General features: G+C 34.5%; 3 protein-coding genes across 3 annotated transcripts; 1 reads left to right on the plus strand and 2 right to left on the minus strand.

The window, feature by feature from the left end:
* LOC119639304 (tachykinins) lies at positions 1 to 22998 on the plus strand. The gene is made up of 6 exons (XM_038036606.1): positions 1 to 102; positions 21257 to 21452; positions 21515 to 21621; positions 21678 to 22194; positions 22258 to 22527; positions 22947 to 22998. The coding sequence occupies exons 2-6, from the start codon at positions 21300 to 21302 to the stop codon at positions 22950 to 22952; spliced, it is 1053 nt and encodes a 350-aa protein (XP_037892534.1). The 5' UTR covers positions 1 to 102; positions 21257 to 21299; the 3' UTR covers positions 22953 to 22998.
* LOC119639580 (beta-galactosidase) lies at positions 6636 to 13914 on the minus strand. The gene is made up of 6 exons (XM_038037046.1): positions 13743 to 13914; positions 8703 to 8946; positions 8487 to 8637; positions 8349 to 8412; positions 7868 to 8282; positions 6636 to 7809 (listed from the first exon to the last, which is right to left on the minus strand). The coding sequence occupies exons 2-6, from the start codon at positions 8936 to 8938 to the stop codon at positions 6768 to 6770; spliced, it is 1908 nt and encodes a 635-aa protein (XP_037892974.1). The 5' UTR covers positions 8939 to 8946; positions 13743 to 13914; the 3' UTR covers positions 6636 to 6767.
* A 372-nt stretch (positions 22999 to 23370) lies between the features above and the next one.
* LOC119639185 (terminal uridylyltransferase Tailor-like) lies at positions 23371 to 26219 on the minus strand. The gene is made up of 7 exons (XM_038036450.1): positions 26046 to 26219; positions 25892 to 25981; positions 25338 to 25811; positions 25097 to 25273; positions 24832 to 25030; positions 23682 to 24773; positions 23371 to 23597 (listed from the first exon to the last, which is right to left on the minus strand). Exons 1-6 carry the CDS (start codon positions 26203 to 26205, stop codon positions 24596 to 24598), a joined length of 1278 nt encoding a protein of 425 aa, XP_037892378.1. The 5' UTR covers positions 26206 to 26219; the 3' UTR covers positions 23371 to 23597; positions 23682 to 24595.
* Positions 26220 to 26596: the final 377 nt, after the last annotated feature.

Raw genomic sequence — 26596 nt, forward strand, 5'->3', positions numbered from 1 at the left:
TTTATTTGTTCGTCGGGCATCCGCTACAAACAATAAAAAGGAGCTTTGTGGAAAAACACTGTTAATGTGAAAGCGCGACCTCTCATTTTAAATTAAAAAAAGGTAAAAAATAAAAAATAAATAAAACACTATAAAACTAGAAATTGTTTATAAAAAAAGTAACACAATGTCTCCTTCCTGTGTAGTGCACTAAAAGAAAAAAACGAATTTGTTTTTGAATTTCCTTTTGAAAGGAGAAAGGAAGCAAAATTTAATGTAAGGTATATTCTTAACTCGCTAGATTAATAATTTAATTGCTTTGTAATAGTTGTCAAGTACACGAAAAATCGCATAAACCACATATTTGATCAGCGGAAGAATTGTAGCAATATCGGCTTAGCTGCTCATTTATTGCAATCATAAAAATAAGCAAAAACAAAAAATCAAAAGTTTACTTTAAGCATTTTCTCATCCACACTACTCTCGTGTACTAGTACGTGTAACCAGTAAGAAAAATCAAAATTTTTTTTTTCAAAAACTTTCCCTTTTAGATTAAGTGTAACAAGTAGGAAAATTTCGATTTGTTTCAAGAACTTCCCCGTGTAAACTAGTTCCGTTTAACGGTGTAACGAGTGGAAAATTTCGGTTTGTTTGTATGTACAAAATGTAACGAGTAAGAAAAAAACAAGTTTGTTTCAAGAACTTTCCAATGGAAACTAGTTCCGTTTATTTGTAAAGAGTAGGAAAAATCAAATTTTTTTCAAAAATTTTCCCATTTACACTAGTTTCGCTTAAGTATAACGAGTAAGGAAATTTCGATTTGTTTCAAGAAATTTCCGCACTACACTAGTCTCGATTCAGTGTAGCGAGTAAGAAAAATCATATTGACTTCAAAAACTTTCCCATCTACGCTAGTCGCAGGGGCCAGAAGGAAACATTGGAGGTCCTAGGACGTGTACATCTTTTCGATCCGCCTAATAAATTGTAAATCGATTTAAGCAAGTCCGTCGGTCCCTCCTTTTTATGTTTGTAGGAAGCATTTTCACTGATATGAAGATATTGACTGCGAATTTGCCGGAGGCACTGCAAGTTCTACCACACAGGCTGACATCAACAGAAGGGCAAATCAGTCAAAGAGTACGTCCGCTGATATCATTTCTGTTTCCAAAAATAAAAGAAAGGCTTTGGTGTTTTATTCCAGAGATGTGTAGTTATGTTCTATAAGTAAATTGACTGAGTAGCTTAACAAAAGTCGACCACACGCGTCCAACATTATAAGATATGGAAATATTTTCTTTAAGATAAACATGATTTGTAGAGAAGAATGTAATTTTCCCATCTACCATGTATGATATATAGATTTAGGTCGATGGGTAGCAAAGATTTATACCCTGTAATAGGTGTAAGCTTTTTAGGGGTTTTCCTTTGATCTCGATCCCGTTTCATGGAAAATTTGTAAAAAAAAGATATATTAATTATATCTGAGCCGACTAATTATTTCTTCTTTTCTGTTAATGCTGCATGGAAGTATGCATTTGAGGCTTCACAAAGTATATGCTTACAAAGTCTACACATTTTGCCATAGATTTACCAATGGCCTACTGTATATGTCCGTCTGGTAAAATCTCCAGTAGAATTTTAAAACCCTTTTTTTTGGGTCAGATCAAATTTGAAATTTTTCCCAGTCTTCACATGTGAATTAAATTCACATAGCTCACTACATGGAAGACATAACTAAACATATATTTTATATATACGAAATAAATCGTAGCATAATGAAGAAGCTGAGTTCAGCAGTAAGGCAAAATCTCTCCAATAGGTCATATATATATACATGATTATCCGACGATTAGCCGACGATAATGAAATTTCTTTTGACTCGGGGCGGTCTTATAACACGCATATCCTAAACCTCACGCCAGCGTCACACACACTTAATGCCACAATGTCCACAATTAGTTTCTTTTGTTTCACGGACTACAATCTTAAAGAATTATCGAACTAAGCACGAAAATCCGCCAAGTCGGGCGAACAAGAAAAAGACTCTATGAAAGGGTCTCTCTGTCTTTGCCATGTAGGTACAAGTACGAAGAATAGATGAATTTATATATATAAATTTAAAAAAAAAAAATTTTTTTTATTACTATATTTTGTTGTAATTAAGTTATTTACATCACCTATTGTATCGCTTACTTACTTTACATTTTTTTCCTTTTTTTTCATTTCATATAAATAAACCCTTTCCAACATTAATACAATTTCACATTTAATTACAGAAAAAAAAAAAAGAAAAAGCAAAATGAATAAAAATGAAAAAACATTTTTTTTGAATTCAAACAGAGAAAATCTTCAAGTTTTTTTAATACAAAAAAAAGTTCCTTCTCCTTCATCCAGAGACATGCTCTTATAAACATAATATTTTTATTATCAATTTGCTAAATAGTAAAAAGAAAGCAAGTACGAAAATCATATTCGGTCGCAACCGAATCGTTTATATCCATCATCATCGTTTTCTTTAAAAATGAAAAAACCCGTAAGGAAAGTACATTTTCTTGCTCCGCAATATGCAGCGTGAGTCGACTGATTTTTTCTTTTCTCGAAATCGATATTTTTATCTCGCATAGGTCGAGTAGAAGTCGGCATATTCATTTTCGCTAACGTGGGAATGTTTACCACAGATATTACTCAGTTATGCAGACGGCCAGACGGACATGTTTAAGTGCTTTCCAAATTTGAAACAGGCCAAGAATTTATATACATTAGAGAGTTTTTGAAGCTTAGAAAAATTAAATTTTGATAAATTATAATATTGGGTAGGCGTGGTCAATTTTTCTACGTTTCTACAGGATTGCCTATATTATATCGGTTCAAATTTTTGTATGTATGAGGTGTTCTCAGTTTACGTCTTGCTGTGGGCGCATCTTTGGATCGACTTGGTCCATTTTTAATACCAACCAGCGCAAGAGCTTCCAATGTTTCTGCCAAATTTGATGTCGATAGCTTCATATTTGCGGTCATTACCCAGACGGACACACTTAAATCGATTTCACGATTTGTAGGTTCTCCGAAGCTTCCTGCTTCCTGCTGGGCGTTGCAAATATTTGGGCAAAATGAATACATCGATATAAAGAAACGAACGCTGCAGTTTAATTACTTTATATTATCATACATAACATACATAACATATATAAAACATAAATATAACATATATGAAAAACAAAATATAGTTTCACATATAAAGTATAAAAACACTTGCATCGTAAAAGAGCTTGACCTAGTTTTTTGAAAAAAAAAACAAAAAAAATTAGTAAAAATCAATGGCCTTGAATCAAAGCGATCTTGCTAGCATCCAAGCTTAAAACTTGTTGTCCTTTATTTCGCTTCCATAACATAAATATTATAAATGGCGTTATGGGATAAAAACTGAAAAATCGATATCGACTCAATGTTCACTTCACGTGGGAGGGAACGGCTCCTTGGTTAGCTACAGAAAAACTCTTGAGCTGTGCAGGCACCTTTCTTAAGGAATTGAAAACTAATGATGATATAATGACTTTATCTTATTCGTGCAAATACATGCATGATGCAGTTTATAGACCATGTAGAGGTGGACTCTGAGATTCAAAAGCTGCAACAATTGAAGAAAGGTAAGACCAGAACTTACGAGCTGAAATAACACACCCCGACAGCGGTCTGGGGAAAGCTACTTTAGAACCATATATTTGCGAAGAATATTATTATGTTTATATTGCACAAATGACACCGTCCAAGCTGCTAGCCGTGTAGAGCCGTTTTTGGAGTCTTACGATTTCCGCCACCGTCTTTGTTGCGTTTGATTTTATGAATTCGTCGGCAAACACTTAGCGTTTAATTCCATGAATAGTCGCATATTTATACAAAATGTACTAGGACTTCTCAATCGTTCCTTTGCCGTTTCAATCCAAATCGGTGATCGATATACCCGCGAGTTTTCAATTCAAGTACCAAGATCACCTAAAATACACTGATTAACATTGACAACAAACGGCAATATTTTATTATGAAAAGCAATAGTTTCAGGTATACATTTACCAGCTTTTTTTATACCCACCACTGTAAGAGGGAGGTTTACTCATTTGATTTATCCATGGCTGCCCGCCTGTACGTGTGTGTGTCTGTTTTTGGCATTCTCCTTGCCGCATTCAAATTTGGTACAAACATGAGAGGTTTCTGCAAGCAGCCTGGTTTTGAAAACGAGCTAAATTGGTCGGAGCAGAAACCCGCACTGGAGCATAAAGTGAACGCAACTCCGTTTCTCTTAATAAAAATTTATGGGGAGGGCTATAAAAGTTAGAAAGGTGAAATTTTTCTCATTGACTTTACGAAGCACTCTACTGTTTACGCGCAAAAATGAAAGAAATCGGCCATGCCCACACAAAGCTACGAGTAATAAAATTTTTTTTTTTTCACTTTTTTGAGATTTGATGCTTAGGCAAACGAGACCGAATGTTTAAAAGTATTTTGTCGGGATCTCCTGTTACCTACAAAGTGAGTGAGTTTTCTCATCGCCTTCGATACGCAAATGTTCAGAAATCCATATTAGGTGCAGCTCAGTGTGCTTTATTAGCTCGTTCAGAGTGTGAAGGTGAATAAACTGTTAGAAGAAGGTTTGACTTTCCTAGCTTCCGAAATAAGAATATTATTCATTACATCAGAATCGACCTTCGTAGGCCTATTTTCTGCTATGTGAGAAGCTGTCCTAAGGGCGTCATAGTACGGTTATATTTGCATGAATTTCAATAGTGGTTGTCAGATATGGCAATGAAATCATAACCTCTAGCTTCTAACTGTTTTCATCTTTGATTTATTATTCTAGGTAGAAATGGGAAAGATATTAACCTAACGATATTAAATTCTACAATTGGAGCAATAGCTTGTTATTAGGTTTTGGTGAATGATTTTTTGTTTTGTTTGGTAATTAGTGAGATCGCTTTCTCTTGGCGAGAGCCTTAAGAAAAATGATCCAAAAAGCCTCGATTAAATTGACAATGGATTGCGACGGTGGAAGCGACAATATTAAACACTTATGGTTTTTATGTTAAAAAAAACATCATAGCAAGTAAACTTCATGACCAGCAATTACAGATCTATCATAATGACTAAGAAGAATGAGTATAGAGGGCGACCATACAAAATTCATAAATTCTCCGCGGTTTTTCCCCAGGATGGTATGGATGCCTATATGTCGGGCAACACTCGCTCACTTGTCTCAAAGGAACGCGGGCTTAAAAGGTGACAGTTCAGTTAAAATTTTTCAAAATCTTTGCTCTTGTAAAAAGTTATATTGTTTTGCAAATGAGTGACATATCGGAAGAGATATAGAGTTAAATACGCTGCAAAAAAAAAAGAAGGAACGAAAATGTGTACGGAGAGAATTCTGTGATCGAACCAAGAACCGAGGAGGAGAGTTAGCTCGATTCCGTTCCAGCAAATTTCGATGTGAAACATGCACCTCATAGTTACATAAAAGCTTAGAAAGAGCAGACTACAAAAGTAAAGTAAAAATTTGTTTTTAAGCTTGAGATTTCTAAGGTCCTATTTAGGCGTGTTTCTCCCTTCCACTTATTTATATTTTAAAATGAAATTATAACCTCTCAATGAAAATATATGTCCACATGTTACTTAAAGTGCATAGACACAACGGGCTCTGCCCATAGAAAAAATCATAGGATGCTTCTTTCAAAAAAATTGAAGGTATCAGTCAGCAAACGAAACGACATTTATGTCTGTGTGAACATATATATACATATATATATATATACATATATATACATATATAAAGACGCGTTTGCCCATCTATCGGTGCATAACAAATTGATTAAAAAAAAAATAAAAATAAAAATAAAAATATAGATTCTATTAGGGCTTAACTCAATTAAATATTCTTTAGTAAATTTAAAACTAAGGGATGAGTGCAAAGTGCTTTCTGCACCAATTCGTTATGTTCGGCTTTGTGTTACTCTTTTCATCTATAAATGTATATGACATTAAAACTAAATCAAGTGCTAAGTTCAAGTAAAATGCAACAAAAAGCAAAGATTCGTCAAAAGAGATCTTAAAAATCATGCGAACATACAAGTGTGTATTTATTTTCGAATCATTGCAATTGCATATGAATCTCTTCCAAGTCCTATAGATACCGCATTTCTTATGGCGTTGATTTGGAAAGTCCAAGTTTAATAGCTGGGCCACGGTTCACTTTACAATACCCTACACCATTTTGGTTAATGCCACGCAATAATGGCGGTAATGGGAAGTGATCGATAAGGTAATACGATCCGAAGCGTTTTCCATAGCCTTCGTGTCCTTGAACCGAAACAAATCGGTGTAGCAAATTTCATTAAAAAACTCGCGATTAGAATAGCTTTCTGAACCGATCAATTCTTCTAGAGTTTGCATGCATAAGCAGAACTTGAAATTTTAATACAAAAAAGATGATGATCTCCGCGAAAATAAATGGAAATAAAATGAGTAAAAGACAGATGCGTTAAATTGAAAATTTCGCCAAATTTTAATTTGAATAAAATTCGACAACTCAACGGAAACGAAAAATAATTAATTGATATTCTTTTTCAATTCTTCAGAGTTATTCAATCAAATTAATAATCGGCGATATATTTTTTTTTTAATTTTTGTCGAGACTTTGATTAAATTCTTATAATACAGAGATGTTCTTATTCTAAGGTGAACCTGAAAATATAATATAGATTATTCAGTTCTTTCGATTCGATTCTAGCTTCTTGCCCTGCTCATCCATCCAATTTAGGCACATCGGTGAAAGTGACTTCATTTGTTTGCGAAGCCCTTTGATATTCGATAAGTACGATTTTGTTGGTCCCAATTCTAAGTACTTCTTTAGGTATATACAATGTAATTTGCGGGCCAACTAAAGGCCAATAGCGACCAATATTTTCACCATTGATAAATGCGAGACCCTTACTCCAACCACTAACATCTAAATAGGTATCTTCTGGACCTATTTCGCCGTTTATATTAAGATTACCATAATATAGTGCCGGACCTTTATTAAGCATACCATTATTGTTGCTCTCACTGATATCGTTCCATTTGGGTCCATCGATTTTGATTAAATTTGCAATATCATCATAAGATTCTAAAGGGAATTTAGTCATATTCCAATTTCGTAGCACTTTTTTATCTAACGTAACATTATTTGTTAGACCTTTAAAGTCCATCATATAGCCATAATTTATGCGACCTTGATTCTCGACAAGAATTTGCAATTTCCTACCAGCACTTTTCGTTATGGGTAAATCGTAAATAGGCGTTTCACGCGCTAATATACCTATAAAGTTATCATCTACGTAAATATACGCTCGATCTCGTAATCCCGGTACATGAAGTACACTAGGATCTCGTTTTAATAATGGTAAAAATGTTTCATATAACACCAGACCTGAATACTGATTAAGGGCTTCAAACGTTAACGGTTTATCTGCCATCACCACACCTTTCGATAAATGGTGACGGCCAGCCTTGGAAAATAAGGAACAACAACGTAGTAGTTGTACGGTTCCGTAATGTTTTTTTGGTAAAGGAACCGGTACAGGAATATCAGGCAAAGGTAAATAACGTGCTATTATATCTCTTAAAGCGAAGTATTTCGGTGTGGGATCGCCAGCTTCGGTCATGGGTGCATCGTAGTCGTAAGAGGTTATATCAGCTTGATAACGTCCCGGACCGCCATTATTGGCACCGGCTGTAAAGCCAAAATTGGTGCCGCCATAAAACATGTAAAAATTTACGCTCGCATTGCTGGACAGCATGGCTCTGTAAAATTGAACAATTCTTAATATCGCTGCAGATTTATTAAGGATTCAGAGCCTACTCGAAAGTATCTTTTATCGGACTAATAGGCGTTCGCGCCATATCTTCACCCCAGTGTGTTAACCAGCCAGGATAAAATTCAGCATTTACCAACGGTCCTTTAGGTTGAATACGTCTCAACTCTTTCCAAAGTTCTTTTATATTTCTCGTGGCCCCGAAATCCAAAGTAGATAGAACTCCATCGATGTGACCACACGATAGGCCGTTAACGCCATCGTTAGTGAAGAGTACGGCTTTATCTTCGACATACGTTAAAGTTTCCTCATGTAGCCATAAACGGTAATTTTTATCACAGGCATAGGAACCGTATTCATTTTCTACTTGCACCATTATTATCGGCCCGCCATTGGCGTAGAGATAGGGTGATACTTTCGGCATAAGACGTCGATACCAAGTACGTATCTCCGACATGTAATCTGATAGCAAACACTTTAATAGCAACAACGAAAGTAAAACAATTGAATCAACATCTAATTACCTACCTACGTTGGCTACTCGCAACTGAATATTAGGATACTTGGTCAATAGCCAATAGGGAAAGCCACCCTAGGTTTAAGTTAACAGTGTTGAGATTATCTTCTTATTATTCGCTTATGCTTATGAATTGTTAAAATACTCACAAAATCTCTTTCGGCGCATATGTAAGGACCGGGTCTTAATATTACCAATAAATCCTCTTCTTTCGCTAATTCGATAAAACGCTCCAAGTTGGCGATACCCTGCCATATATAAACACCATCTTTCGGATTGTGCAAAGACCATTCAACATAACTTGAATTTCGTAAGATATGAAATTTAATATTTTTCAAAATATGAAGAATGAAGGAGGGACTTACGTAGTGACCGCATTCAAACCAGCAGCACGTATAGTACGTAACTTACGTTGCCAAGTATCGGGATGAGCGCGAAAATAATGAAATGAACCGGCTATAAAACGAAAAGGTTTACCATCTTTTAAAAAACAATCGTTTTCCCAGTCGACAGCGAAGGTACGCTTATTATCAGCCCACAATCCGCGAACCACGACGCCAAGTAACAATAATAAACATAGCCAAAGTAGAATACACCGCATTCTCTTTACTTGAGGATAACGTGCGTATATTTTGAAATAAGAAGAAAGATAATTAAGAATGAGATGAACAAGAATCTGAGGATTGGCCAATATCGCCACAGATATATATATATATATATATATATGTTGTAAATTTTTCAATATTCTTATGAATTGTTTTATATTTAAAGAATATCTGCCTCAATAGCCGTATATTTATATATATATATATATACATGTATGTTTGTGTACGTATGCGAAATAAGTGAATTGAAAAAAGTTTCAGGAAACGGAACAAACTGCTGTCTCTTTGCAATCATTCCCATTAGATTGTATATACTCGCTGTGCCACAGTCTTATCTATTGTAGTTTGAATATTTTCTATAGCGCACACACACACACACACACATTGCATTGCATGTAGTGAGATGGCGGCGTTTCATAACTTGTTTTTATTTCGTTAGTGTATATATATGCATATGAGTGAGTCGCCATTAATCAAATTGTCATGCAAATTGTTGTCTGTTGTGTATATATTTAGTTTAGTTATTCTTTAAATATTCAAGTTCATGAGCACTTTCATTAAATATCGGAAGAGTCAACTAATAAAAGTACGTAATGTACGTAATATCAATAGCAGTAGCAGTAGCAGTCATAGTAGTAGTCATAGTAGTAGTAGTAGTAGTAGTAGTAGTTATAGCATTAGTAGTGGTAATAGAAATAACATAATTCTCTCTCTTCTTTTCTTGGCAGATCAAGTAAAAAGAGATTTTTTTTCTAAGCAATCTCCTGTAGCTTTAATATTGTATTGAAAACTTTTACGAGATTATTTAATAAAACAAATGCACCCTATCGGAGTATCCAATGCGTGTTTCGGACATATTCTCGACTGGTATCTGTCTCATAAAGACTGTACTCTAAGCAAATAAGCAAACAGCAGATGATTTGATGAGTACACAGATCAATGTAGAATCTCAAGTTGATTAAGACCAAAAAGCGTATATCGGTAATTAAATTGTTTAATTGGAACGTGCATCTCACGTCCATGTCATTTTTCCATTTTTATACCTTAACACATACCAGTGCTAGGGGTGTATTAAGACCGGGCCAATGGTTTCAGGAGGAGTTAAAACATAATCCCACGATGAATTTAGAGATATTTTGAGACTCGATTTAGACATGTCTGTCCGTCTGTCCACTTGAAAATTTCTAATTTGTTATTGTATTATAGCTACAGATATTTCGACGAAATGCGTTATATTGATGTGCTCTTCGTTTCTGAAAGAACACTAATAAAATTGGACTGAATCGGATCACTTTTGCAAGTACTACCTATATAAACCTCCATTTTGAAATGCTTAAGAGATTTCAAAAAAGTTCGTAATAAATAGTACTTACACATAATGATAATAAATGTGAGAAATTTGGAACAGATATAGTCCTCTTTCGATATACAGGCGTCCCTCTCTGCGATTAATGCGATTAATTCGTATCGTAATTGGTTTATAGAAAACCTTTTGATTTTTTATTTAATCTCAAACGTCATTCATATAGAATATGACCTAAAGAAGAACATAACCTAAACTTAGATGTCTTCTTCTTCTTATGCGAGTCAGCAAATCAACAACGGATAATGCACTGAGTTGAAAAGAAAACTTAGACTTAATACAAATTAAAAAAATCGCCACAATGTTGTATCGAAAATTTATCCGTGTTGTATCGAGGCTGCGCTTGATAAATACTACGTTAAGCGAAGGATGTCTGTATACGGTTTTACAAAAAATAAGTGAAAACATTGTAATCGGGCCCGGGTTAATATTGAATACCATGCATCACTTTATCTAATACAATTCTTATTTTTTGCCATAGAACACAAAACTTTTAGCTTATTTTTATATGAACTCACTATTACGGAACTATATATTAAAAATTAGACCTCTTTGCAAACAAAAGCTTATTTCCCGTGAAAATAGTTGTGCCCAACTGAGGTCCGTGTTCAAAATTTTCTATCAACTTACTGTTGGGGATCAATTTTCGTCATAAAATATTAAAACTTAGACTTTTCAATTCAATTTTCGTCATAAAATATTAAAACTTAGACTTTTCTGCTCTAAAAAATCAAAATTTTCGAGATATCTTTATATATACGACAGAATCCAAAAATAGATGTACGTCGTCTAAATTTTGTAGAGTTCATTTTTATATCAAATTCCTATTATGGGCGAATTTTCATCATAACATATTAAGAAAATGCTTATATGGCGTAGGATCCAATTCCATTCCATTTTTTCATCTTAAATTACTACTATGATCTAATTTTTATTATAAAGCGCTGAAAATTAGACCTTTTAGACATATGAATTTTACTTTCCATTTTAAGAGGGGATTCAATTGCCCCAGTTGGTCCAATGTTTTCACACCAACTTGGAATGGCGAAGTACCATTGCTTAGTTTCTTTTGTCTCAAAATTTTAAAAATTCCAATATAACGATTTTTCAAAATAGAGCGCTATATGGGGAGTGGTCGAAAGAACAGACCGATCCAAATTATTTTCAACAGCGCGTCAATACACGTCAACCGCATTTCAACAAAATATTTCAAAAATTTGCGATCTATATCTTGAATACAAATTGACATAAGCAGACGTTAGGCGGAAAGACAGGCTTAGTTGATTTTGAAGCGATCGGTATAATAAAAGATGGCTCTATCTTAAACGCTTTCGGATTTTACATTCGTCCGCACTAACTTTATATACACTGTACCAGAAGTGATGTAGGGTATAAATATTAACCTATTATCTGCTGCGAAGTGAAAACACTCCAAATATAAATCTACTATGAGTTAGAAACCATTCGTAACCTCGGCCAATCGCGAGAAGACATCGTTAAAAGAGCGTTCTGCGTAGCGTACTTATTGCGACTGAGAACAAACGTGAAGAAGTTGTCAAAATTTTCGATTTGAAAAACCAATCTTCCAATCTTCCTTATGCTTATTAAAAATCCTATACTGAGCACAACAAAGTTACGTGTGTAACGTATTCTTTCGGGAACACTTCGTATCGCAATCTGAAAGACTTATTATCCTCGCCACTCCCGCTTACGAATCCCGCCCGCCTTCTTTGTGTCGGTGCACCGTAATATATCTGGCGCCTAATACTTTCTCGTCGTCTTATTCCCTACTTTCTGAATCCATATAAAAAGTCGACGAATATGTTATGTGAATGAAATACTTTTCAAGATCTCAATAGGTTGTGATTAAAGTTCTTTTCACTGTATGAGTTGAGGGAAGCAGGTGTGATGGTCTTACACATACACATGAGTTTAGCAAAATTATGATATTCCCATTCTTCGGTCATGATTACGAAAATAAAATATTGGACATTTGAACAATACATGCTAATGTGTGTGTGTTTTCGATAACATTTACTTGTAGAAATTATATAAATTTTTTAGATAGAATCAACATAAAATGTATTAAAGATAAATTATGCGAAAATATTTTTAGTGGTAAACTGATTAGCATTAATATTTATTATTGCTATCTTTATTGCTAGCAAAGTCGCTTTTAAACTTTAAGTAAAGTAAGTCTAAAAAGTATGAAGCCTTTAGATGCTCAAAATTTCTAAACACTCAAGTTAGCATGTAAGACAAACTTTATTTCAAGTAAATTAAGTAAAGCTATCATTACTATTGGGTGTACAAATAAGTTTTGAGGGCATTTTTTAACTCTAACTTTAACACTCTATTCAGTAAAATGGATGCAATGTATTTTATTTCAAAGTGTATTTCATTGAAAGCAATGTCTAGCGTTAGCTACTACTTTCTTCCATATCTCAGCGAATTTAACGAGGAAGGTTCGGAAGGTTGCCGATAATAGCGGGAAGGTTAGGACATTCCAAGTTAGAATTGCAACTATTTTCTAACCAAATTTCGCTATAGGGAGCGGATTTTTCTTCACATTGAGAAGTTGTCACGCCCATCTTTTACCGCAACTGCATCTATTATTATTGCTAACACGTCTCATATGATCGCATTAAAAATGCCCAACATGCCCTTCCCCCCTCGCGGAACGAATGGATTTTCGCGTTCATCTTCGATGTCAATTCCCCTACTCTCCTACTCCCCTACTCTGCATGACGATTATTTTGACTTCGGATATCGTAACCGAGCAAGGACTTGGCGGCACTATCAGCAGAGACAAAACTACGCCCATTTAAAGCTCCAAGGAACTACATTGGACACGCTTTAGTGCAATTATTTACATAAAGACAAATGAAGAGAAAAGTCAGGATTTTATTTATCACCCTACACCCCATTGTTTACACTCTCTCTCTCTCTCTCTCTCTCTCTCTCTCCCAATGTTATGGTTATCATCGTGTTGCACCGTATCTAAGCGATTTGTTATTACCATCGTTTCATTTCATGTTTACACATATACGTACATACGTGCATAATTAAACGCGTTTGAAAGCAATTAGGTCGACTTTCTTTTAAATAAACCACAAGACAACATGCACTTAACGTGCAATACCCAAGATATGCTTAACATATATGCGTGTGTGTAATTGAGAAGAGAGACTTTCTTTAAGAGATTTTCTATAAACATAAAAAAAAAAGAATTATGTTTTCAATTGATTTTAACCGAATGAAAAGATTTTGCATGCAAGCACCCACCCACACACGCATTGATATAAAAAGAAGCGAGAGACAAGTTTTATGATCAACTTCCCATTTATTGCACACACACACACACACACATTTCGCGATATCTAGTGTCAAGTTTAATTAAACGAACGAAACCAATCAATCAATGAATTTATATTTACCAAGAATTTCCAGAAATATTTGTCGAATATTAAGAAAAATTGTTTGTCTTTTTTTTTTTTTTTACATAAATTTCATTAACACATATCCCGACGCTATTTATGTTGTTATTTGAAATTCTGCGCTTACGTTGACTAAAAGGTAATAATAACCGCACGATCCAAACGTTAGATCAGAACTGAGACTAAAAAAATTCTAAACATTTGATCTTGTGCGCCTTTACACATACATTTCAAGCATGAGCTCTGAGTTTACTGAAGAGAATTATTTTCTCTCCGTGCGAACGTAACGCAAAGTTACGTTACGTGCATTTGCATCAATCATCACGCATTTAAATGTCAATATTTGATCTGACTCTTTTACTTATCGGTTATTGGAAGTCCAAGATAGATTTTCATTGCATTATTGGCGGAGTAAACGCCATATAAAAATCATATTTTGATTTCTGCTTGGAAGATTTTTCAATCGTTCAATCGCCATATCTGAAGTCTGAACTTAGCTTTGTTTCTGTGACCACAAGCATGCTTGCCACAGACCATATAGAGAGAGATCGATCGAACATTTTTAGTTTTATTTAGAATTTGATATGAATGACATGTATACATAAGTAAATATATATACATGTATATGTTATGGGATGTCTGACGCTTCTTTCTCATTGTTGCAAACGTTTTCATTTTCTTCGTTGGTGGGCATATAAGCAACAAAGGGCACATTTAGTTTTTTTTTTTTCTGACGACAAATAAATGAACAAACGGACAGAGGGACAAACTGAGTGCTGAATAGACTTGGACAATATTGCGCCCTAATAAACGTCTGCGAGTGTATGCTGTACCAAGCAGAAGGACAAATATCGGGAGTGACCACTTATGGATCTTTAAGCCGCATGTACCAATACTTCGTTTTACGGTGAACTGAGAATAGCAATGGAATGATAGAATGGTATATACGAACTATTCAACGGTCAAATGGACAGAGGAACAAACATTGCTAAAGAGACTTGGACTATATGCGCCCTAATAAACTTCTGCGAGTGCACGCTGTACCAAGCAGAAGGACAACTATCGGGTGTGGTCACTTATGGATCTTTAAGCCGCATGTACTTCGTTCTACGGTGAACTGAGAATAGCAATAGAATAATAGAATGGTATATACAAACTATACGGCTGCGGAGAACGACAAGTAATATTATTATTCTCCATTCCCCAACACGCCAGGCAAAGAATAGATATAGAATTTAGACTGATAATTCTACGAGCTTCACAATATTAGTTCCATCTTTGATAAACATGTTCTTTGGGCATATCTCTTGAAAATGTTTAACGTCCCTACTATCTCTCCACCCCGAATTCGACCACCGCTTAGCACTGTTTAAGTGATGTTTCCTTCAGTGCTTATAGGTTTTGACCATCTCGCGGATTCGTTGTTACCCAAGGTGAACACGGTAAGTCAGAATATCCCAATAATTTATTTATCTTCTCGTTTCTGAGCTACATGCTTAGCAACAATTCCGCATCTAAAATAAATGCAATTGCGGACGCACGGACAAACATATTCCCCGAACTGTTATAAGTCAATGCTGTTACCTTTATGCTCATGGCGGAAACTTTTCAGTCAACCTACATACAGCACGTAGGCTGTGATGTAAAAACACCTGTTCGTTATTGATTTGAATTGAATTGTCGCCAGTTTAAATTAAATTCCTCATGGTAGATATACATGCTCTACTTTGTATTGGTTCATTACGTTTGTGTTGTTGCTGGTGTTGTCAGATTCTCTTTAGTGATAAATCAATTGAATTGAAGCTGCAAAGTGTATTAGTTGTTACTCTTGCCTACAAGACTTTCAAGCTAACTTTATGTACAAAACTTGAACTAAATATTCTTAATGAATATATAACATGGATGCATGTAGCCCTTTAAGGTTTATATGCATCTATCTCTTTCTCATTCAAGAAAAGAAACGAACAAAAAAACTCTTATTGTTTTAAAGTCATTGTTATAGCTTCAGATCAGTTCAAATAGACGTACCTGTATATATGTCATCATAATGAGAATGTCTGCATTACTCACTAAGTAACAAACTAATTGAAATTCTTCTTAAGCGAAAATCATTTTTATATCCGCAGAAGTTCTGGTAAAGGAAACAGATAACGACATACTTATATGAATGACTACTTGCTATAATATAATGTCATAGACATCTATGTCTATAGGTATATTTATTGTTCACGAAAATACCTATGGAATGTTCTTGCAATTTGATAAAACGCATTTTTTATAAATTGAAGGAATAAGAAAATTTTTTAAACCACCTGCCAAAACCTTATGAACGACAATGAACAAAGACTCTAGAATTAAAATTAGAAAATAAAACCCGGCTGGAGCCGAATCTCGCATACCCATCAACATTAAAATCTTTGACGCCCCATGCTTTCATTTATTAATATAAACCGCACAGTCACACAGACGCCTTCAAGACAGCCGAGGGGAAGGAAAGGTTAATGATACGAGGCTTCTCCTCGTACTTGCCGAAAACCATAACACAGATGACGATGTTAAAGGGCACAGGATTATAGCGAAGGTAACATAAAGACGGCTTGCTCGAAATAGGGCTTCCGAGCGGAGCGAAATTGAGAGGGTACGCGTACCATATAAAGACGATTATAAATGAAGCAATGGAAGCTAACCAAAAAAAAAGTTAGGCTAAACATGAACTCATATGTAACGTAACCGATGCCCTGTACAAATTTGGGCAGAAAGCGGCAGCAATTTTAGCAAAAATGTTACCCATCGAGCTACTGCTGAAGGCGCAGTTATATATCCATAGACCTAAGACTGGTGTTCACTACAGTTTCTGCCTGGGAGCAGCACCGGGACAATCATTCGAAAGGAAGGTGGACGTACACTCTCATCCCAATAGGTAGAACAATGAGCGGGCGCTTTCAACTTGCGAGCACATAGCGGCCTTTGCCAAGGCATAAACGAAGCTGCGCAATACACTGTTTTCATCTGCCCGGCCTAGGCATGTTCGAGAAACACCCTCTGTAGATCTCTGGGAGTAGAAATGCGCCGGATTCGTGCAAGACGCGCTTCGACATAGAGCCATAAGAAGCGACATCCGAAACCCCTAATTTCGGACAAGGACAAGGGAGGTAGGATGAATGATAATGAGGCTCAAGAATCCATTAGAGTCTATCTTGAGGTAATGAGGACAAGGACGAGGGAGGTAGAATGAATGATAATGAGGCTCAAGAATCCATTAGAGTCTATCTTGAGGTAATGCGGAAGCGGTTTCGCTTTGGCGATGATCCGAGCGCATGATCACTAGTTGGCAGCGTACATTCGCTGCGCCCATAAAACAAAAAAAAAACACACACACACACACACACCCAGGCGGACAGACATGGCTTGATCCTTTCAGAATTTCATGCGACCACGAATACATATAGGATCTCTAAAGCTTCCTTTTGGGTATTTCGAACGTTATAACAAAATGAGTATATCCCAACCCAAAGGGGTCTCTAATGAAATGCAAAGAAAGTGATCCCATCTGAAAATGCAGGCAATCTTCATATTATTACAATATTTATTCAGTTACTATTTACAATAATGTGCATAATATATCCGAAGAGGATCTCTAAGAAAAAAACGTAGTTCAGTCAAGCATTGCTGAGTCAAAAAATTTATATAAATCAAACACAATGTTAAGTCGAAAAAATAGTAAGAGAGTGATTTTTTTGCATTTTTTCAACAAAGTTTATATCGCTTATCGGAGTAACGAGCACAAAGCTCGGAAAGGAAAGATACTCTCAGTTATAGTGCATTGTAGATGCTTCCTTTGACTTTTGGCTTTGGACCATTTTCGATGAATATTAAAGAATAAATAAAGATTTTTGAGGTTATAATGATTTTGAGGTTATAAATAAAAATTTTTGAGGTTATAAACAAATTTATCTTATCCCGCGGGCACAATAGCATGTCTTCACGTGAAAATCATGCAAATTTATGAATAACTGTATTAAACAAAGTTGCTTAGGGTATTTACTTGTGATAAGTTGAAATATATCCTAGCATCTGATAGTAATTCAACGGGAAAAATACAAAGTTCTTAAGAAATTTCTCTATCTTTCTCTATCGTAATTATCAACTCAATGGATGGAAAAAGAAATCAAATAAAATCTTATTTTACTAAAATGGAAGCCATTATGCTATTAGCTCTTAGCTATGATTTACTCGAGAGCATAAAATATATTATTGCCTTTTAACGGCAGATATTATCATGGAAAAATTAATGAGGATATGAACATAGTTTCATGACATACATAAAACATGATGTTTTTTAATTATTGAAAACTTTGTTTTAAAAAAAAATAAAATAATTTCTCTTACAATTTTTAACAAAAGAAAAGTTTTCCTTTAAAAAACAACTATAAACTGAAGCGACAGGAACAAGTGACATATGAGAAATTTCATTATATAACATCCATCGAATAAATATGGAGTAGCTTTTCTTGTTGTTGTTATTTTTGATTTATATTTTCCTTTTGCCTATTTGCACAATATGTCAAATCATCACAACAGCGGTCTTGTTTGCCTAAGGCTGCCTTACTAAATACACATTTGCGCTCAACTTTCTCTTTTGAATATTTAAATATTTGATTCTTCGCCATCGTCTTAAGTAGAAATTAATAAAGAGAAAAAATAATATATACGGATAAGGTCGACCATTAAAAACACTACAACGCTTCGCTTAGCACTATTCCTCAATACACACAAAAATTTTACATCGCTTCGTCATGTCGCGACATGCTTTGCGCGGGCGAGGGCCGAACATATCTATACTGCTCAGCTGAGTCTAAATTTAGTAAAGGTAATTTTTTTTTGCCTGCTATTATAGTTTCATCATTTATCTTGCCATTTAACCATCTAACCTAACCTATGCATGGGTTGAGATTAAAAAAATAGATCTATTTGGTCCAAATATGATACAAGTAATTTTCATTTCAAAATATTAAAAATTTGACTCTTTTTCATTTCATTCATAATTCATATCAATGATAATATGGCAGTGGGGTAAAAAAATTGCTTTATCCGATTTGAAAAGTTTGTAAAAATTTTCAACAAATTTTGTTCTTGAGCCAAAACGCTTCAGCAAAGTAAACTTTGTTCAAATATTTCAAAAAGTCAGATCTGCTTATTAAATACACAGAGAGACATGAACTGAATAAACGGACAGATGGACAGAAAAGTTTTCATCGATTCCCCGCGGAAATAATTTTTTATCGATTTGTAAGAATGAAGTTAACTAGCATTATAACTGTATTGGATAGTAATGTAACTTCTCCCTATGAAATTGATATGCGACTTTACATTCTACGTTAACCTCTTTGAACTGCGGACATTGGTGGCTTTTTTTTGTTCTTAAGTTTTGCATAAGCAGGGTTTAGTGGAAGATTACTTTTCCGGTTTAATTTGCAAGAAAATGTTACTTAACGAGATAACTGGTAATGGCAACGGGACTCTGCAAGAAGTGGCAAAAAATCGCCAAGCAGACCGGACGCGAATCATGAACGTTAAGGGCATCGCACTTGGGCCATCGGATGATCATAGTTTCTCTTAAGTTTCGGAGCCAAGTCATTGTTCGCGATCTCAAATCTCAAAGGTGGTGGAGTTTGCTTTGCGCGCAGCTATTGTCGGTGCTCAAGCCGGAGACTTACTTACCGATTGAACATGCATCCATTAGGCTGTCATTGCCTCACTCCCTATCTTTTTCCCTTTCCTCACTTTTTTCTGTCCGTCAGCATTCTACACAAATACTCTGGCTGATTGGTCCTTATCTCCGAAACCCGCTCGTCTTTTAGCCATGCGTATTCATATTGAATTAGAAAAATTTCTCAAAACATTATTATTACAATTTTTTTAAATCAACTGCATAATATCTTGAACGTATATTGTCGATTCCATTTTAAAAAAGAAGATAAGAGATCTTGTGATATTCTTTTTTTATTAGGCGAAATGATCAAAGGTGATATTAAAATACGTTTGTGAAGGAGGGCTGAAGTTATGAATTGTCTAAATGTAGCCCGGGTCCCATACGCTCGCATATGCTTCAGCAATACCTAAGACCTGACACATTCTAGATGAAATCCATTAATTTCTATAGATTTTTATACTCTACACCGCACGTAACGCAAGGGTACATCAAGTTTGTGCATATGTATGTAACACTCGGAGGCTTTGAGTAGACTCATCTTTTCTAATACTCGTCGATTTAAAATCATTTTCTGAATCAATCTAAGTTTGTCTGTCCCTCTGTCCGTCTCATATAACGCCCTTATACTTTGGATCAGATGGGGACATTTTTTGAACACCTTGCCATATAACCGTTCCTATGAAGATTTGATCTTTGTATGGTAAAAAGGCTTAAGTTTCACTACTTCTTGATGTAAATTCATTCAAAATAATGATTTGAACGTTATAAGGATTCGAATGAAAAATAAGCCTTTATGTACGTCAAAAAGTTCTGTTTTTTAATTTTTTATAATGTTAACTGATCCTTAGAATATTGACCACAGAGAATTTGAATCACATAGATATAGTTTTTTAGATCGCACCACATACACGGGCGACAAAGAGTATTATGTGGCGGTGGAAAAGTAAATTTGACGTTTGGTGTTTGACGTTTCGATGCCAACGATTCAATATGAAGACTTTCATGAAAATTACGCATTTAAATAAGAATATATAATGTATTATGTAATTTTTGGTGTATTAGCAAGGAAATGTGCGAATAATTGTGTTAGGCGTAATGACGTAGCGTATCTAATAGTCGGCCTTGCAATTATTCTTTCTTCTTAAAAAATCTTCAATTTTGTACAAAAAGAAAACGAAAAACACTTTCACATTCACACCCGCATTCTCCATATGTCTGAAGACGAACGGCGTCTGGCAATAGTCGGCTATTTATTAATTCAATCCACACACAAGAAGTGTAAAGTTTACTCTACGAGTTACCAACTTGGATCTCTCATCCTTTAGCCTCTTTTCCATTCAAAGAAAACTTTTGTTAACTAAGAACACACATCCGTATATGCACGCATACACATATATGTGTATAACTTTTACCTTTTTTGACAACACTTGAAAGCGCTTTGATTAGATTCGAATTCAACAACAATCAACTTTCACGCATAGGCGCTTTCATGATTCATCTGTATCTGTGTCTGTGTATCAAAGTCACGCGACAATTATCTTATTGGAAAATTTTGCTTTCAAGGTCCAAGTTGCAGATTTACTCTTTCATTCATGCGTATATAAGATCGGTGATAGTTAGGGAGAGAGGAGTAGGCCGATCGAGCATTCACTGTCACTGCAGCAATTAAAGTACAGTTAACCGCGCTACTATCAATGAAACATTTCTATGCCGTGTATGTGTGATGTGTGATGTGTTTACGGACACTCATGCAGTGATCTGTTAAACTCTTGTGGTATACTCTTGCTCTTACTGTTTACAGATTATCTGCAATTATATCAAGTGATTATATTCAAATCTGCTAAATGGCGAAAAAGCAGATGTTTTTTGGATACTTTCATAGATTGTCTTTTATGATCATTGTGTGGATGCTCTTGAGATCAAATAAAAATGTAACGATTGTTAGCGCATCTACGACACGAAATGGAAATGCTTTGCAATTATCGTCTGGAGAGGAGGTCTGGTATTGAATATTAAGTATCGATATTTAAAAATAAAAATATTTTCAAAATTACTGCAGATGTTTGACACGAGCATTAAGAATACTCCTAAAGTTGATCAAGCTCAAGGCGATGGAAAAAATGTTAATAATGAGTTAGATGAATCTCGGAAAGAATTTATTGATGGGTAAAATTTTAAACTTAAATGATTAAATATATATATTCAAAATTTGTATTTAACAGGTACAGCTACAGTTGTCTTAATAAAGTTAAACGTGCTCCTAATGGTTTCATAGGTATGCGGGGAAAAAAATTTATCTCAAAACATGACGAAGAGAATACAAATGCTTATGAATATCTTCAAATGCGAAATGATCAACGGTATAAAAAGGCGCCTACAGCTTTTTATGGCGTAAGGGGTAAAAAAATCGCTGATGACTTGAAGCGTTGGCAAGATTTAATGCAAAAAATCGAGACTGAGCAAGTGCAAGAAATCCTTTTAAAAGAATTTATCGAACATTTAATGAGAATCGGTGAGACGAATAATGAGTTAATAATCAAACGAGCACCGAATGGCTTCACAGGCGTAAGAGGTAAACGACCGGACTATCAAAGAAGTCAACAATCAAAGCAAGAAAATGATGCTGTTAAGCCTTTTACCGGCATCGATAATAATAATGGTTTGTCGGTGATTAGAGGAAAAAGATCCTTTCTAATGCATAATTTTAGTAAACGTTCACTTAGGCCGTCAATACGTCAGGTAATTAATTATTTGACTAACTAATTCTCTATCTCTCTTTCTCGCTGATATCTAAAATTTTAGCGAAATTTCTTCGATTTTTGGAAAAAGTCACCATACGGTGATAGTAGACGTCAGCGATTCGTAGATTTTGGTAATAAATTCGTAGCAGTTCGTGGTAAAAAGAGTTCCTATCCTAATCTTAATGGCGAGCCGACCAAAGAAACAAATACTTTTTTAAATAATCATCTTAATAAGAGTTCATACTGGTTGCCTAACATGGGCGAAAGCATTGGAAAATCTATACCAAATACTTTAATAGACACGAATAAAAATATGGTCGACTTACTGAGGGTAAGTACAAAAAAAAAAAAAAAAAAAAAAAGGGGAGACATACAAGTCCTTTACATTTATATATATAGATTTTTCTAACGAGCAAACAAACAAAGTAGTGTAAACATATTCATAATGTAAGCAACATAAATACGATACATACGATGTATGTATATATATATATTTAGTTTGAAGCGTTGTTAAAGAAAGTGGTGCTTAACCTTTTTCACACATAGCAGCGCCATCAAGATGCTATGTTTTCATACTCAAATGCATACATATGTATGTCTAATGTGATAGATATATGTATATATGTATGTATTTATATGTAAATCTGCTTTTGTTAAAAATCTTTTCTCTAATTGTTTACATATTAAAGTTGAAAAATCTACAAAGGCAGAAACTGTTTAATATATAAATCCGATTTTTACACTTTCCAGGCTTAAACTATGCAGCTAATTAAATCGATCGCACAAACTTGGTATAATTAATTTGATGTCAATAAATAATTTTTTTTTTTTTTTAATATTAAATTATTTTCAGATTTTATTTATATTAAATTTTTTTTTTTATTTATTTATTTATTTATTTATTTATTTTTTTTTTTTTTCTTTAATAACAACGTTCGACGCAATGGAGGATCAATTTTATTGAGAAAGTTTCTTATACGATTCAAAATAATTAATTTAATGCAATTTTTATATTATCTTTTATAAATACATTTAACTTTTAATATTAATCGTCAATAATGAAATTACATGTTAATTGTAAACAAATTCAATAAAAAAATATATATTTATGTGTAAATTAAATTAAAAACTTGTAAATTGAAATTCTATTCGAAATAAATAATAAATATATACAAAATCTAGACATAAGTCTTTTTATTAAGGAACGCAATGAATATTTGAAAAATTTTTACGAAATATTACTCAGAACTGAAATACTATCTAAGATTAAGGGAAGTCCACATTTCGAACCATCTGAGAGTAATTAAATGACCGATCTTCAATTTGTTTACAGTTGAGAAAGAATAGAAACAACGCAAGTTGCAACTGTATTGCTATGGCTTTCTCTCCGTCTTCCATATACTGCTTTCACACGCAAGAAGCAAGGAGTATACAAAATTAGTTATCTATTTTAAATTCAAGTATTTACCACTGCCTACTACTTACCTTTGGGTAAAAAAGTACCATATGTTGAGGAGGGAGAGAGCACTTCGTTGCTTTCAATAAGAATTTCCTCCGAAATTCTTTTATGGGAAATATAATTTCATTTCACCTAACAAATGGCAGTTATATGGAAAGTGGTCGAAAACCCGGACCGGATCCGAACCGTTTTTTGCAACACTTCCCTTCGAGCCAAACCACGTCAGTGTACGTAGGCAATTTCATCAAAAAACGCAAAACTTATAGCCTGTAGGTAAGTAACTACAAGAAAAGAAGACGGACAGACAGACAGACAAGCTTAAATAGATTCAGAAAATGATAGTGAATCGTTCGGTATAATAAAAGGTGGATACATCTCAAGTCCTGGTGGGTGTTGAATACATTCTGGCACCGGAAGTCTTAAAAAAAGAGAGAAAAATTAAATTTCCATACTCTATAATATTGCGATGTATTTCTTTCTCATGTTAGTATCCCATTCTTGCTGAAAAGCTGCGGAGGTTTTTCTTGTCTAACTATTGAAGTTTATAAATAGTGAACATAAAGCAGGAATGCTCTCCTTGCGCTGCGCTATAAACATGTACTTCCAGTTTGATTTAGGGCATACACTCGCGTGCAAGCAAGTCTACTTTGAAGACAACTTTCAGTTTTACGGTGAGGGCAATATTTGCCATTACGGAGGGAGGGAATTTGATCAAGGAGATCATGGCTACATCCACGACGTAGAGTCTCTAAAGCTTCTATATGCGTATAGCGAACGTTTTGACAAACTTAATATTTTTCCAATCTTCGGTGGCGGATATAAAAATCGAATATACCGTATGTGGCCATTTTTAGCAAACTAATTTTCTATTTCTTCCTGCTGCAGATTGCAAATAGTATCTGAAGAAATGATTTCATTGTAATTAGATTTATTTTACATATTATCCTTCGGACATCGTTGAGAGAGACAAACGTATATATTCAATGAATGCCTGTAAATGAATCTTTTTCACATTTGTGATAATATTACGTTGAAGTTGTATCGGATCCTGAACAACTAGTGGTGTCCTTAAATTAATCATACGATCTGAGCGAGCAATTTTCACATAACAGTGATACCTACAAAATATAATGAAATTTTCATTTAATTATGATCGTATGATTCAATGTATTCCACCTGGTTGGCATTTCCTTTTCCAAATCCTCAATTTTTACGAGCTTTCCCAGGTACGGGCAAACAGCATATGCTTCAAAATCGAATTGCGAGTAAAATTCGAAGAAAAGCCTTAAATACATTTGAATGCTCGTCGCTGTTACGGACACCTTATCCTTATTTACATCACTTAGAGCGCAAAAACCGAACGTTGCCAACCAAGCTGTTAAAATATTTAATTATAAGCGTAAGCGTAAACCATTCAATGTTTTCATTTAGTTTCACTTACGACCGATGAATATAGCTTTCTTCAAGTCAATACTTTTCTGAAGGAATTCGACAGAGGGCAAAATTTCTTTAATTTGTAGAAAGTAAGTAACCATTAACACCATACTATAAGTGGGATAACAAGGCGTTAAACGAGCACATCGCCACCAGTTTTTTAAAAAAAGACAAATGTGTCTTGTTAAAATTTATTGGCAAATGATTCCCTTTTCATTCTGAAAGTAATGAAAATTAATTTTACTCACCAATCGGTTGTATGTCAAAGAAATGCTCTATTAGTTTAGTATTTATAACCGCCAAGCTGTTCGAGAAACTGATTTCGCATTTAATACGTGCAGAAAAGTTATACGCTTTTATTACAGGCACACGAGCTCGCTCAACTTTTCCCTCTATTTTCCATATATACGGAACCATCCTCATAGCCTTGCTTACTTTTTTAAATTTATTCATAATATACGGTGAAGGTTGATTCTCGAAGACTTCGAATGTATCGCCGATATCGAGGAAAATATCGAAATTGGAATCCCGTTCGCCTATACCCGTAATCCGCGACCCAATTCGATAAACCCGCAATGTTTGTTTGGGAAACAACGGTTTCACGAGATCAAATAATTGGCTCTCAATAACCTCATACTCGGGTATTGATTTTAATTCATCGGCTATTAGCAATTGATCCGCAATGAATTTGATCAGATCTTTATTTAGCAAGTCTTCAATGTCTGAAAATCAAAAACAAAACAAAAAATTATATTTTTTTAAACTTTGTATATGTATTGAAATGAATGAAAATTCTATATACTTAACGATGGATGATTTGATAACTGCTGTATCTGATCTTGACGTGCAACATGTTTAGTGGTTTCCTTACTGCACTTTGCCAAATCATAATCTTCCAAAATAAAAAGAAATATTTTAATACTTTCTACATTTGAATGGACGCAAATGTCAAATACTTGTGGGAGACATGATTGGACTTTCTGATTGAATTTCGCATTTTGATCCCATCTTCTTAATGTGGCCTGGACTTGTAACGTGTTCAGCTGCTCGTTCAGTAGACTGTCTAAAATCGATCTTGCAACGGGAACAGCGATAATTTCGCTCAATTCCGACCATTTCCGCGCGCCACGCTAATCGGGATTTTTCTGTGTCGACAATTTCTTCATTGTTTCGGTCCAAGAACTTTTCAATAACAGTGATAATACCATACAAAGCATGGATAAGGTGTTTATCTATATATTTATGATGTAAACTCAAGCGCCTGAACTTTTTCATAAACAAGTGGGCCTCCAATGTCATGGGATTTAACTGTACTTATTTAAAGAAGAAATTAAAAAAAAACAAAAAAATTGAAATAAAATGCTTTGTATTAAATAAAAATTTAAGTTGGAGTAACTAGCCAAACAAAAGATTTCATTGTCATTTTATTCATATAAAAACATTAACAATAAAAAAAATAGGCAAATTCGATAAATAATTAAAGGCAAACGTAATCATAACTGAGTAC

Source organism: Glossina fuscipes, unplaced genomic scaffold (assembly GCF_014805625.2).
Source record: "Glossina fuscipes isolate IAEA_lab_2018 unplaced genomic scaffold, Yale_Gfus_2 112, whole genome shotgun sequence".
In the NCBI taxonomy this organism is placed as follows: Eukaryota; Metazoa; Arthropoda; class Insecta; order Diptera; family Glossinidae; genus Glossina; species Glossina fuscipes.

Excerpts from the sequence above, each read along its gene's own strand:
- LOC119639580 (XM_038037046.1), bottom strand. The coding sequence starts at position 8,938 with ATGCGGTGTATTCTACTTTGGCTATGTTTATTATTGTTACTTGGCGTC. Across the intron at positions 8,413-8,486 it reads TATGCGCCGAAAGAGATTTT|GGTGGCTTTCCCTATTGGCT; the intron begins GTGAGTATTTTA and ends ACTTAAACCTAG. Across the intron at positions 8,283-8,348 it reads GTTGCGAGTAGCCAACGTAG|ATTACATGTCGGAGATACGT; the intron begins GTAGGTAATTAG and ends GTTTGCTATCAG.
- LOC119639304 (XM_038036606.1), top strand. The coding sequence starts at position 21,300 with ATGGCGAAAAAGCAGATGTTTTTTGGATACTTTCATAGATTGTCTTTT. Across the intron at positions 21,622-21,677 it reads CGGAAAGAATTTATTGATGG|GTACAGCTACAGTTGTCTTA; the intron begins GTAAAATTTTAA and ends TGTATTTAACAG. Across the intron at positions 22,195-22,257 it reads TTAGGCCGTCAATACGTCAG|CGAAATTTCTTCGATTTTTG; the intron begins GTAATTAATTAT and ends CTAAAATTTTAG.
- LOC119639185 (XM_038036450.1), bottom strand. The coding sequence starts at position 26,205 with ATGGTCGGAATTGAGCGAAATTATCGCTGTTCCCGTTGCAAGATCGAT. Across the intron at positions 25,982-26,045 it reads TCCAATCATGTCTCCCACAA|ATTATGATTTGGCAAAGTGC; the intron begins GTATTTGACATT and ends TTATTTTGGAAG. Across the intron at positions 25,031-25,096 it reads GAAAGCTATATTCATCGGTC|CTTGGTTGGCAACGTTCGGT; the intron begins GTAAGTGAAACT and ends ATATTTTAACAG.